Here is a 15,043-nt window from a genome sequence, read left to right as displayed (position 1 = left end):
AGTAAGTCGGGCCTCACCTTTGCTAATCTATATTTTCTGTGTATTGTGACTGCAGATAGAGACTGAGCCGCGATCAGCGGTGATGTTACTTAGGTGATTTGCAGTCACAGCTGGACATTCCCACCTGTTACCACATATAACCTAAGTGACGTCATTGGTGATCGTGGCTCAGTCTCTGTCTGCAGTCACAGCGGACAGTCATGCTTTATGGCCACTCGCTGTGACTTATATGCAGCAGAGCTGAATCATGTGGATTACGTCGGTTCTGCAGGGGTGTTTTAGGGTTAATAAAGTGGTGAAAGAGGGTGTATTTTGTATTTTATTCCAAATAAAGTATTTTTTCTGTGTTTGTATTGATTTACTTTCACTTACAGATTAGTGATGGAGGTATCGTAGAGGACCATCCCAATTTCTAATCTAGGACTTAGTGGCTGCTGTGGGCTACTATTAACCCCCTCATTACCCCGATTGCCACCGCACCAGGGCAATCGGAATGAGCTGGGTAAAGCGCTGGGCTTTGTCTCATCTATTAGATGCGACAATCTTGGGCGGCTGCAGGTTGCCATTTTTGGCTGGGGGGGTGGTCCAATAAGCATGGACTTCCCCAGTCTGAGAATATCAGTCCCTAGCTGTTGGGCTTTATCTTGGCTAAGTATCGAAATTGGGGGGGGGACTGTATATATTTTTTTTTAAATTATATAAATAATTAAAAAAAAAGCAGCATGTGGTTTCTCTTATTATCATACACCGCTAAGATAAGCGCAGGGCTGAAAACTGCAGCCTGTAGCCATGGGCTTTATATGTGCTGTGTATCAATATGGGGGGACCCTATGGCAACTGTTTTATTTATTTTGATACCATGATACTGATACGCTAACAACGCCAGTGAGTGGTTGCAGTCTGACGTTGTCACACAAGCTGGGGGCATGTTGGATGCCAGGACGGCCGGTGGGTGGGGAAAGCAGAGCATATGAGCCCAATGTGCAGCACCAGAAGTGAATGCATGACCTGGAAGTAGTGTGCCGACATGACGGATACTCGGCGAGTACAGTGAGTGCCCTCCTATTCCCCATCCCTTCTACCAACATTTTTAGTCTCCGAATTCTGATACTCATAGACTTATATGGGGACCGGATTGTGGACCGGAATCGGATTTTTAAAAAAAGAAAACAGGGACCCGCCGGTCCCAGTTATCTGCAAGTCCGGTCACCTCAAGCTCCATCGACAGTTTACAACAGCGGTAACCCTGGGTGGACAATACAGACGGTGCAGCACTCCCACAATGCTGACTAAAGTTGAATAACTCTAATCATTCTTCTGCGGCTGAAGAATTTAGTACAAAAGATCGAGTTGAAGAAGAAAATAAAAAAAGCTCACAGTAATTGTTCCTTTATCTTGATTATATATGTATGCATGAAAAAAAATCAGAACAAATATTTGTCGTGTGCTCTGCAGCTATTGTGAAATGTTTAGAAATGAACGTGGAGAGATATATTGCTGGAGAGGACGGCATTATCCTGGCAGCCCGGGAAACACTGACTAAACTGTTATACATGCCATTCACTTGTTAGGATTGCCACACACTTGTTTATTGGGTCTTCTTAGCAACAGATAAAAGCCAAAGCCACTCTCTTCTCCAATACCCAGACTTTATTCAAGCAGTTCATAGAAGCAGAAGGCATCTACTTTATGCTAATCCCTTAATGAACGGACAAAATTTAATGTTTCTAATTAAGTGTAATTAACCAGAACTTTAGACTTAAAGAGAGGGTTGTTTCCTTTGTAATATAATTTGTCCCTTGCAGCATTTGTTTGAAAAAAAACCAAAACAAAACAAAACAAAAAACCTTGCCTTCCGCTTGTCCACTGACAGGTTTCTGCCGCTGCTCCCGGTAGTTGGCATTTGTTGTGGCGCTGACGTCACATCAACAGCCAATCAGTGAGCTCAGCAGCTCACTGGAATGTCCCCCTCACAGCCGCGGAGCTCACCGGTGGCCATCACACGGTCTAGGTGACAATCACCGCCGCAGCCAATGCCACATTCTGACAGTATTGGTGGAGAATAACCTGTATGATGCTGCAAGAGTTGAATTATATTTGAAAGGGAACAGCCCCTTTAAATATATGTTCAGAAGGTAGTGAGTTTATAAGCGAACAGAAGCTCAGAAGCCACAAGAGATAATTTATTGCACAAGCGTCCCTTGACATGGAGAATACGTGTACCGTCATAGACTAGTTTGAGAATTGTTACAGTAAAAATGTTTCAAAGGCTCCACAGTAAAGGTTTGTACAAACGTAAAATATTTCAGCAGTTTTAGGCTATGTGCCCACGGGAACTTGCTTCTGCGGATTTTGCCGCAGAAAACCTGCGGATTTTTCTGGATTTTCCAGATAAATACACAGGTTTCAGCAAGTACAGACACTCCCCATGTTATCCTATGGGATGTGGGGAGTGTCTGTGTCCACGCTGCGGAATCTGCGGCTACGGAATATGCTGCGAATGCCCCGCAGCGCACATAACTGCATGTCAATTATTCCTGCGGATTTACCTGCGGAAATCCAGTCTCTCCACTATGGAGATAGAGGCTTACCTGCCTTGGTCCCATACTTACCTGCCTTGATAGCAGACACTCGAGACAGGACGGCAGTAGAGCTAGGAGCAGGGTGGAAGAGGTGGGAGGGGCCTGCACAAGCTCCGGTCATGTGACAGCCAGAGCTAGTTCAGGCCCGCCCACCTTCTCCTGCACAGTGCAGACGCTGAAAGACACGGCCACCGGAGAGAAGTGCTGCGTGATGGAGGTAAGTATGAACTCCCCGATCACTCAGCACTTGTTCTGCATTGAGGATGCAGTGCCGAAGCAATGGTACTGTATCCTCAATGCAGAATGCTCGCAGCATATCCGCAGGACATTCCGCAGCACATCCGCAGCATTGAAACAGACAAAGTTGTGCTGCGGATTTCTGGGAGCTCCTGCGGAATGTCCTGCAGATATAACCGCAGGACACGTTCCCCGTGGGCACATAGCCTTACTCTGCATTTTTAGAAGGAAAAGCTGCATTGAAATACAGTCCTAGGAAAGTTATTGAGATTTTCAAATTAACCTGTTTTGCAAATTTTTCAATTTGTTGCATGCGACTCTTGCCAGAATAAATAATACACGTCTTTTGCACATTTTCCTTATAGACAAGAATCTGTGTCTAAAATCCACAATAAATATGCAACACAATAGGGCAGGAGGCCTGCAGCAAAATCTGCACGTAAAGATGTTAGAAAGAAAAATGCAAATTAAAAAAAATATATACAATATACACATTTCTGCAGGGGCTTCTCTGACTTTAGCGCATTTTGGCCTCCTGTGTACATGTTCCATCCCATGTAACTGTCGCAGCCAAACACTTGCTGTAACGTCACGGGTGTGCTGATGTAGGATGTGGTAGAGCTTCCCCCTTTACTGTTTTCTGTTAATTGTCTGTGTTGAAAAAGTAATGTGTACCAAGTAAGCTGTTGATGTTCACTGGAGATCAAAATTAAAGAACAATGCATGATCACTTCCTTTTTACAGAAATAACGTAATCTACATTGATCAACATTTGAAGGTTTTTTGTAAGTGGTACACCATGCCACTAGAACAGTGTTTTACAAAAGATCCAAAGTTTATCAACATAAAACCTTTATTTTGCCCAAAACATGATGATCATAATTAGAGAACAACAGTGACTTTAGCACAGAGAAAGATAACTAAATCTTCTGAAAATAACAACAGTCACCAATCAGTAGGACGTGTACAGGCCTTTGCTTTGAATGACTTCAGCACATCTGCAGCCACAGGACATCACTAGTCTCTCACACTGCTCTCTTGGGATTTTGGTCCACTCTTCTTCCAGTCTCTTCCACAGTTCTTTGACTGTTGTTGGCCATAACTCTGTTACCAAGGATTTTCCAGAGGTTTTCTATTGGGTTTAGATCAGGACTCTGGGCTGCCCATTTCATTATTTCAATGTTTTCTTTTTCAAGGAACTGCTTTACTGGTTTTACTGTGTGACAGGGGGCATTGTCCTGCATGAAAATTGTTGGCTGATTGAGTGATGAACGCAAGTAATGAACCACGTGTTGTTGAAGAAGGTTCCGATACACACTTGCATTCACTCTGCCATGTCGCTCTAGGAGAGGTCCAACTCCTGATGCAGAAAACATTTCCCAAACCATGACACTTCCTCCACCACCTTTCACTGACTTCTTAACACACTTTGGGTTCAGTCTTTCCACAGTTTGTAGATAACATAACATTTGCCATCTGACCCAAATAAAATTAAACTTTCTTTCATCACTAAAATGAACTGTGGAGCACTTCCCCTCTGACATGCTCCTCACCAAAGGGGAGTCTAGCCTTTTGATTCTTTCTGCTAATGAGAGATTTGGTCACTGCAGAGTGGGCTTTCAGGCCAAATGCTCTTAAACGTTGTGACGCTGTATGAGGAGACAGATCCTTACCCTGTTCAATAGCCAATGTGGAGAGCAATTCTAGCTGCAGTGTTAAAATGATTAACATGGAGATTCTCCACATTATCCAGTCCTCTCTTGCATTTGTCTTTCGAGAGTGCCCAGCCTTCTTGGGGGACTTGAAAGAGTTTGTGATGTTGTAAAGATGCAATATTCTCATAATTACAGACTTGGAATGACCAACGTCTCTTGCTATGGCTGATAGGGTCACCCCTTTGGCCTTCGTCTGGACAACCTGCTGCTGGAGGGTTTCAATCACTTTGGAACATCATACCATTCTTGCAAAGTCAGTGCAAACTGCAAAGTAAAGCGGGCTTTACACGCTACAACATATCTAACGATGTGTCGGGGGGGTCACGTCGTGACGCACATCCGGCATCGTTAGTGGTGTTGTAGCGTGTGACAGCTACGTGCGATTGCGATTGAACGTAAAACCATTCATCGCATACACGTCGTTCATTTGCTAAAAATTGCATGTCGGGTTGTACAATATTCCCGAGGCAGCGCACATCGCAGTGTGTGACACCCCGGGAACGATGAACAGATCTTACCTGGCTCCCACCGGCTATGCGGAAGGAAGGAGGTGGGCGGGATGTTTACGTCCCACTCATCTCCACCCCTCCACTTCAATTGGCCGGCCGCATTGTGACATCGCTGTGACGCCGAACGTCCCTCCCACTCCAGAAAGCGGATGTTCGCCGCCCACATCGAGGTCGTATGGAAGGGTAAGTACGTGTGACGGCAATTAATAGTTTGTGCGACACGGTCAACAAATTGACCGTGTCGCATATACAATGGGGGCGTGTCACATCGCATACGATATCATATGCTGAATTGTAAGGCGTAAAGCAGGCTTTAGGCTGCCAGTTAAATAGGGTTTGTGAGATAATTAAGGAAATTAGCACACAGTGACAGATTAACACCAATAACTTTTGCACTTTTATATGATGCATGCCACTCTCAGATCGTGCTGGCTCTTCTTTCTCTGTTAGGTTGTAGTTATGCTACATTGGTGTGGTGGCTGACCACCACCATTACCATGCACGTCTGACTTTGGTTTGCAATATATATTCCTCCTGTTGGTAGCTGTTCACATTCAGCTGCCTCGCCCTTTTCCATGGGCAATGCTAATTAAGCACCATACTTGGGTCTGGTCCGCCTTTATTTATAGTTGCTGGTCTGGCACTGTGAAGGCCAGTTCTGATATTGTCCTGGCGTGTGTGGCATCTGCTACACACGCTGGGACCTGCGCTGGCCTTTTAGCCGCAGTTGCCTTTTGCTGCGACATGGAAGCGGTTATATACAGGTTGCAGGTATGTGTGCTTCAGTATATGGTTCTGCTTTTAATTTTTTTTCTTTTTATCTAGGAGGCCGCATGGTACATGATATACATAATATAGAGTAGGGCCCCCCTATCGAGATTTGCCGTGAAGTGGCAGGGGTGGCTCAAAGAATTGATCAATTATTTGCTAAAAATCTCATTTTTTATTATAGTACAGTTGGAATAAATCCGTGAATTTGCACTTTTATATGATGCATGCCACTCTCAGATCGTGCTGGCTCTTCGAACACCAATAACTTGCAGGTATATGAAAGTGTTCTCTGTTCTTTTTCATGTATCTCACTTACATTTTTATTATGTGCTTTTGAATCAATTTATGAAATAAGGTTAAAATACTGCTAGTTTACTCATGTTAGGAAATAATCACATAGGACGACAAAATGACCAGAACATTTAACAAATTGTGTGTTATTCTCTAATTTGGATCTCCAGTGTATGTGGTAAATGTACTGTTGCTGCTAGTGAAGCATGGGTCCCCGATGTAGTAGTGCCGGGACCAAGAAGTGGCCAGCGCCACACAGTGGTCAGATAGGAACAGTGTGAGATTAGATGTTAGGTAAGATAGGAGGAGTGACAGATGGCCAGTGGGTTGGTTAGAGAGAAGGCCTTGTGGGAAGTTAGTTCTGCAGAAGAGTTTGTGGACTAAATACGCAGCATGGAGTAAAGGCTGGTCAAAGAACCCTGAGGTCACCTCCTAAAGGTCCGGAGCCTACGGCTTACTCCAACGGGCCCAGACAAAACATACCCCAGAGAAAACAGTAGAAGAACCATAGGCGTGAGGACATGTGTGTCATAATGGTGAAAAAAAAACAAACACACTGTTCAAATTTTTTTGCCAACAGAACTCCAGTGTCACAGGTTTGTTTACTGCATCTACGACAAGGACCACCTGCAGGGTGATGGACATCAATCTGAAGAAAATAGTGTCACACACACTGTGCTAAGACCTACACACACAGTGATTCTCTGTGGCGAAGGAGTGCGGAGACCCCATGGCCCGGTGTCCGTGTAATGCTTCGCTGGGACTAGAAAAAAAAATCAATCGAAAAAGTCAATTTTGTTTTGTCTATTTTTTTTTTTTACAATTATGCTGCTACTTCGCAGCTAAATCTGCACTCTGTTGTGTGAATCTGACTTCCTTGCGAATACACTATCGAAAGGATCCCCAGCAAACCTGCAATTTTTCAACTAACCCTTAAAAGCTTATCAAATCCATGATTTTGGATGATTCTTGATAGAGTGGCTTACAATAACCCAGCAGCTAGTCACAGCAAGGATATTGTCCTAGTGATAAAACCTTCATTGTAAGTAAAAAAAAACCCAAAAAAAACCAAAAAACAGCACATAGCTTAATAAATGATACATTGCTGAAATCAAACCCCAATCTCTTGCGGTCTTCAAATTACATAGAAAAAAACCTGCTGACAGATTCCCTTTAAATAAGAGCAGGATATATAGAGGCCACATCTCTGCTCATCTTCATTTGGTTGTAGCCTAACTGTAGAGGTCACATACCTGATCCAGCTTGAAGGACATAAGTTAAGCCCACTTTACACGTTGCAATTAGTTGTACAATCGCATTTGCGATGTGACACGCCCAGGTTGCATACGGGATCTATGAGATTTCACGTTGGTCGTTCATTTGCTGTCACACGAGCGTTAGTAGTCTATGTTAAATTGGTCAATTTTGTGTGCGATCCTTTAGATCATGTGTTCCGTGACGTATGCATTGGGCACCTTTTTTTTTTTTTTTTTTATTGACTTGCCAAGCGTGTGTAATGTGTAGGGATGCGTTTTTACTATGTCATCTGCCATTCAGCTCTGCTACATGGCCGCTAACAGCAGACACAGACAGCCATGTAGCAGAGCCGAATGGCAGATGCCAGCAGACACAGACAGAGCCGCACTGTCAGAATGAACTCGGGTGAACTTCACCCGACTTCATTGTCATGCTGCGGCTCTGTCTGTGTCGCGCCCTGATTAGCGGTCACCAGTGAAGGACTCACCGGTGACCGCTAATCTCCTAAGTTACTGAAGTTAGCAGCCCTCTCTCATACTCACCGATCCCCGATCTCCGGCACTGCACGGCATTCACACTGCTCCGGCGGCTTTTACTGTTTTGAAAAAGCCGGCCGCTCATTAAACAATCTGGTATTCCCTGCTTTCCCCGCCCACCGGCGCCTATGATTGGTTAAAGTGAGACACGCCCCCCACGCTGAGTGACAGGTGTCACACTGCACCCAATCACAGCAGCCGGTGGGCGTGTCTATACTGTGTATTGAAATAAATAATTAAATAATTTAAAAAAACGGCGTGCGGTTCCCCCCAATTTTAAAACCAGCCAGATAAAGCCATACGGCTGAAGGCTGGTATTCTCAGGATGGGGAGCTCCACGTTATGGGGAGCCCCCCAGCCTAACAATATCAGCCAACAGCCGCCCAGAATTGCCACATACATTAGATGCGACAGTTCTGGGACTGTACCCGGCTCTTCCCGATTTGCCCTGGTGCGTTGGCAAATCGGGGTAATAAGGAGTTATTGGCAGCCCATAGCTGCCAATAAGTCCTAGATTAATCATGTCAGGTGTCTATGAGACACCTTCCATGATTAATCTGTAAGTGACAGTAAAAAAACACACACACATGAAAAAATCCTTTATTAGAAATAAAAAACACAAACACATTCCCTCATTACCAATTTATTAACCCCCGACAAACCCTCCATGTCCGGCGTACTCCACAGTCCTCCAGCGTCGCGTCCAGCTCTGCTGCATGGAGGTGACAGGAGCAGCAGAAGACACCGCCGCTCTGGTCACCTCCACGCAGGTAATGAAGACAGCCGCGCGATCAGCTGATCTGTCACTGAGGTTACCCGCTGTCACTGGAGCCAGCGGTGGCCGCGGGTAACCTCAGTGACAGATCAGCTGATCGCGCGGCTGTCTTCATTACCTGCGTGGAGGTGACCGGAGCGGCGGTGTCTTCTGCTGCTCCTGTCACCTCCATGCAGCAGAGCTGGACGCGACGCTGGAGGACTGTGGAGTACGCCGGACATGGAGGGTTTGTCGGGGGTTAATAAATTGGTAATGAGGGAATGTGTTTGTGTTTTTTATTTCTAATAAAGGATTTTTTCATGTGTGTGTTTTTTTACTGTCACTTACAGATTAATCATGGAAGGTGTCTCATAGACGCCTGACATGATTAATCTAGGACTTATTGGCAGCTATGGGCTGCCAATAACTCCTTATTACCCCGATTTGCCAACGCACCAGGGCAAATCGGGAAGAGCCGGGTACAGTCCCAGAACTGTCGCATCTAATGTATGCGGCAATTCTGGGCGGCTGTTGGCTGATATTGTTAGGCTGGGGGGCTCCCCATAACGTGGAGCTCCCCATCCTGAGAATACCAGCCTTCAGCCGTATGGCTTTATCTGGCTGGTTTTAAAATTGGGGGGAACCGCACGCCGTTTTTTTTAATTATTTAATTATTTATTTCAATACACAGTATAGACACGCCCACCGGCTGCTGTGATTGGGTGCAGTGTGACACCTGTCACTCAGCGTGGGGGGCGTGTCTCACTTTAACCAATCATAGGCGCCGGTGGGCGGGGAAAGCAGGGAATACTAGATTGTTTAATGGGCGGCCGGCTTTTTCAAAACAGTAAAAGCCGCCGGAGCAGTGTGAATGCCGTGCAGCGCCGGGGATCGGGGATCGGTGAGTATATGAGAGAGGGGGATAGAGTGACATGGACAGAGAGTGAGGGACAGAGATAGTGACCGACTGACAGAGATTAGTGAATGACAGACATTGTGAGGCGCTTCAGAATGCAGCTTTTCAGCTGCGCTCTGAAGCGGACCTTTTTTAAGCTGCGGTGCAGAGCGCACACCTGCGCACATAGCATCAGACACCGAAATCGTATGAGGGATGTCACACGTTACAATTCACTAGGTTCGTGCAACAAAACGCTCAATTCTAGAGAATGATACGATGTGTTTGCGATCAACGGTTTTGCGTTCAATCCTGATCGCAAGTAGATGTCACACGCAGATACCTCACAAACGATGCCGGATGTGCGTCACTTACAACTTGACCCCAACGACGGATTGTGAGATATATTGAAGCGTGTGTAGCGGGCTTTAGTTGAGTATGCTTTTATTATTTATACTTTAGGACCTTCTGCATGCTTTATAAAATAATTGAGTTGTGAATCGCCTTTAAGCATACAAATAGCAGCAAATGTTATTTCCATTTTAAGTCAATTTTATCTCACCTCTTCTACAAGTGTAGATGTTTGGATGAAAGAAACACCAGACAATTCCCCAAGTATTAGAGCTTTCTTGTAATTTTCATTTTCAATAGATGTTGGCAACTTCTTCATGATGTAAACCGTTTTGCCTCTCACATTTACATTAATCTGGAAAAAAAGAAATCAACTTATTATGTAACCATTAGTGATGAGCGAGCACAACCATGCTTTGGTGCTCGGTACTCATAATGAGCAGTTGGTGCTACGATGGCGTGACTCTTGTACGAGAGTGTAACGGAAATCAATGGGGAACATTTTTCCAAAAGAACTTTTGGAAAAATGCTCGAGTTCCCCATTGACTTCCATTACACTCTGCACACTAGTCGAGCCTGCTCAGCATCCAACTGCTCATTACGAGGCGCAAGCCCCCAAGCATGATAGTGCTTGCTCATCACTAGTAACTATGCCAGCAACACTAGATGTCTTACGTTAAAATTATGCAATGAAATTAATTCTAGTGTGCGTTTGAGTGCGAGATAAGGAAATAAGAATATGAGTCATATTAGAGACAAGAGGCGCATGGCAATGAAAACAAACTCTGAACAACCCTGAGAACATGAATGCCTTATATATGCCAGAGGAAATAAATGGAAAATATGATTACATGGATGTAAGAGTGCGTAACACTGCATTTACAAGTTTGTAGTGACCGCAAGTATACAAATATATGGTCATGTGACCACCTCTCAAACAGAGCAGAATCTTAAAGTCCTTTTTTTAAAATCAGATAATATTTTTATTAAAAATATTTGCCACAGAAAATAAAATACCTTATTTATCGGATTATAAGACACACTTTTCCTCCCAAAAATTAGGGAGGAAAATGAGGGGTGCGCCTTAAAATCCAAATGTAGCTTACCAGGGGGTGGTGAAGTGGGGTCAAATAAGGCAGGATCAATGCTATGGGTGAGCTGCCGGCGCTACTCTGTGTGTCAGGCGGTGCGGCTCTGCGGCTCTGCTGTGCATTGTGCGACACGACAGGGCTCAGTTCTGCATTGTGCGGTGCGGTGGGGCTTGGCTCTGTGCGGCTCGCTCTGCATTGTGCCACAGGGCTATGCTCTGTGTGGGGCTGCTCTGCTCAGTGCGGCTCTGCTCTGTGCGGGGCTGTTCTGCTTGCCACAGCTCTGCTTGGCGCCTCTGCTCTGTGCATGGCTGCCCTGCTTGTCATGGCTCTGCTCTACGTGGCTCTCCTCTGCACAAGGTTGCTCTGCTCGCCGCAGCTCTGCTCTGTGCGAGGCTGCTCTGTGCGGCAGGCAGTAAGGCACCAGCTATTCTGAAGATGTCGGCAGTGAGGGCTTCTTCAAATAGTGGTGCCTAGAGTCGGCAAATGTGTGGCGCACCTGAGGCTCTGGTCGCCACAGGGTACTGCACCTCAGTTAAGGTGCGGTGCCCATCTCAGGTAAGGGGGGGGGGTTAATCACCGGTGTTCCACATTCACACTTTACATACAGCTTAGGAGCCTTCTCACAGGGTGGGATGGCTCAGGGTAGGTAGGTGGGTGCCCATCACGATGCATGGGATTTCCCCCGGTCACTGAAGCCAGCCACCCGGGGGGGCGGGGTCCACTTGGGGGTAGAGGTAGGCGCAACACACTCATACAGACAGACAAGTCGGGACCATCGTTCTGAGAAGATGCTTTGTGAACTCTTTGGCTTTACTAGGCCCGGGGCTTGGAGCGGGAGCTCAGCCCGGGTACCTAACTGCTGAGGGGAACATCCTAGGAAAAGGAAACTCACTCTCTTTCTTTCTTCAAACACCAGTGGTAGCCCCTTACTTGCTTGGGATTGACCGGAGCCCACGACGGCAGAGACCAGCACCTGGGTCCAGCCTTAAATCAATGAGTAAAAGAACCTGGAACCACAGTTGCCTACTCACACTCTAATTAGCGACGCCGTCGCCCTGTGCTCCGGTGCTTCCAAGGGACTGCCAATCCCTGTCATCCCACCCGGGGCCCGCTCCGCCTGTGGGGAGTGACACCATCCTGGCTGCCATAACACCCGTTCCAGTGAGGAATTCTCCAGCGGCAGCTACTCGCTGGCTGCATACCACAGGTGGCGTCACGACAACCTTTCCCCAATCACCCAGCTTTCCCTTCATTTACTGCATGCCTTGGGGTAACGGAACTGGTCAAGGCCACTCGTGACATCGCCTGACCCAACCCGCAATGGCCCGGCAACAATTGGGTTAACCCCCTGCTCCATGGGGCGCTGCACATGCACAGATGGAGCTCTCGGGTCCAGCTCTCATCTGAGCACGCGCGGACTCCAACCGCCCTCACTGCCGACATCTTCAGAATGGCTGGTGCTTTACCGCCTACCGCACAAAGCAGCGTTGTGGCGAGCAGAGCCACCCCACGCAGAGCAGAGCCACGCCACACAGCCCCGAACAGAGCAGAGCCGCGCCAAGCAGAGCCGCACCGCAGTGAGTATCTGGACCCCCGTCCGTACCACTCGCAGCATCGCCCACTCCGTACTGGCCCTGCCTCCTGTGACCCCTGCTCCGCTGCCGGCCCCCCTCCCTGGTAAGACACCATCGGATTATAATACGGACACCATTTTTTTTTTTACCTTTTTTTCTCCAAATTTGGAGTGCGTCTTATAATCCTGTAAGTCTTATAAAATGAAAAATACGGTGCTCATGCACAAAAGTATGAAAAACAATCACATTCTACCCCCTAGTAAATTCCCCAAATCAGCTTAGCATGCAAGTACAGCTCTGTCAAAAATCAAGAGAGCACTGCAAAATTGTCAGGTTTTCAGATTTTTCTCTTTAGAAGTATATTTTTGAGTAAAATGCAATTTTTTTTCTATAAAACTAACATGTCTCCGAATTTCCAAGCAATAAATTTTGTATTTATTTTCTAAAAATGAGAAATGGTCAAAATAACAAAAAAAAATGCATTGTTTTCAGACCTTAAATAATGCAAAGAAAACAAGTTCATAATAATTTAGAAACAACAATACTAATAATGTTTAACTCAAAAAGAGTTCAGAAATCAATATTTTGTGGAATAACCATGATTTTAATCACAGCTTTCATGCGTCTTGGCATGCTTTCCACCAGTCTTTCACACTGCTTATGGGTGACCTTATGCCACTCCTGGTGCAAAAATTAAAGCAGTTCTTCTTTGTTTGATGACTTGTGAGTATCCATCTTCCTCTTAATTACATTCCAGAGGTTTTCAATGAGGTTCAGGTCTGGAGATTGGGCTGGCCATGACAGGGTTTTGATGTGGTGGTCCTTCACCCACACATTGATTGACCTACTGTTGCTGTGTGGCATGGCGCATTGTCCTGCTGGAAAAAAAAACAGTCCTCAGAGTTGGGGAACATTGCCTGAGCAGAAGGAAGCAACTGTTTTTCCAGGATAACCTTGTATGCGGCTTGATTCATACATCCTTCACAAAGTTTTATCTGCCCAATTCCAGCCTTGCTGAAGCATCTCCAGATCATCACCGATCCTCTACCAAATTTCACAGTGGATGAAAGACACTGTGCTTGTACTCCTCTCCAGGTCTCCGTCTAACCATTAGACGAGCAGGTATTGGGCAAAGCTGAAAATTAGACTCATCAGAGAAGATTACCTTACTCCAGTCCTCTATGGTCCAATCCTTATGGTCTTTGCCAAACTTTAGCCTGGCTCTCCTTTGCTTCTCATTGATGAAAGGCTTTTTTCTAGCTTTACATGACTTGAGTCTGTTACGAAGTGTTCTTGTCGTTTACTTCACCCTAGCTGCCATTTGCCATTCCTTTTGTAGGTCACTTTATGTCATCCTGCAGTTGCTAAGTGACATTCGAATAAGATGACGGTCATCCCAGTCAGTGGAGCGTCGCTTTTGCCCTCTGCTGGTCTGTAGCTTTGTTGTCCCCAATGTCTGCTGCTTGACCTTGTTGTAATGGACTGCCGTATAAGAAATTTTAAGGATGGAGGCAACATGACGCTCACTGTATCCCTCTGCTGGTAAAGCGAGAATTGAGACCTTCTTTTCCTCACTCAAGACTTTTCTTTTCAACTCCTTTGGCATGGTTAACAGTTTTATTTTCATTCCTCTTACTTTTGGGATATTACTAGCACTTGTTTTGCCATCCAGCTTGTCCTATTGCAAGAGGATTGTGAAGACTACAGCCGTGTTTTTTATACTTGCCCTCATTAAAGATTTGGTTCAGGTGATCACCTAATCAGAAGCACATTAAGCAGAATGAGGTGTACTCTGGTTGGAATTCAACTGACACTGGAATGGAATGGCTGTCAGACATGTAGAGAAGCTGATTTTTATAAAACTGTGCAGTGGTCTCTTAATTTTGCGACAGCTGTATAGATATAGTAACATGTACATCTATATTTGTATATAATTGGAGGAATGGAGTAGATCAACAACCAACAGCAACATTTATATTATAATCTTAACAGTTCTTATAATCACACCCAATTCGGATTCAGCGTTATACAGTGGCTGCCAAAAACTGACTTAGAAAACATCTTTAAACAACTTTCTAAACAGTCCTCATTAAAAATGTCCTACTTTATACTGCTGCAGAATGTCCAAGTCCTTAATGTAACTGGATGATCAGCAAAAAATATTACAAATCCTTTCCCTCCTCCTGACGGCTCTCTGCTCTCCCGCTCCCTTCTCAGTCTAAAGCTGGGTTAAGATGGGAGGATTTTAGCGTCTGTATGTAGATCACAATGCATGGACTTACCGTGGGTCTCCCAATCCAAGCTTACAGCCTCACATGTGTTTATGAGGCTGTAAGTTCAGGTTGGGAGACCTCTGGTCACATTTGGCATTGCAGCCTGTATATGGCCCCTTAAAATATACCTTCTGAACCAGGAACGGGAATGTACACACCCCTGTTGTGGAGAGGGAATAAAGTTTCTATAATCAGGGAGGGCAAAAA

General features: G+C 45.5%; 1 protein-coding gene across 1 annotated transcript in view; it reads right to left on the bottom strand.

Annotated features, from left to right (window-relative positions):
* Positions 1-15,043, bottom strand: part of DNAH11 (dynein axonemal heavy chain 11) — a 498,772-nt gene that overhangs the window by 480,380 nt on the left and 3,349 nt on the right. Inside the window, exon 2 of the mRNA XM_075315388.1 lies at positions 10,110-10,253. Within this exon, the coding sequence (XP_075171503.1) occupies positions 10,110-10,253 (144 nt within the window). The remainder of the gene's footprint in view (positions 1-10,109; positions 10,254-15,043) is intronic.

Source organism: Anomaloglossus baeobatrachus, chromosome 6 (assembly GCF_048569485.1).
Source record: "Anomaloglossus baeobatrachus isolate aAnoBae1 chromosome 6, aAnoBae1.hap1, whole genome shotgun sequence".
Lineage (NCBI taxonomy): Eukaryota > Metazoa > Chordata > Amphibia > Anura > Aromobatidae > Anomaloglossus > Anomaloglossus baeobatrachus.
The sequence above is the reverse complement of the archived record's forward strand: the minus strand, read 5'-3'. Positions and strand labels throughout refer to the sequence as shown.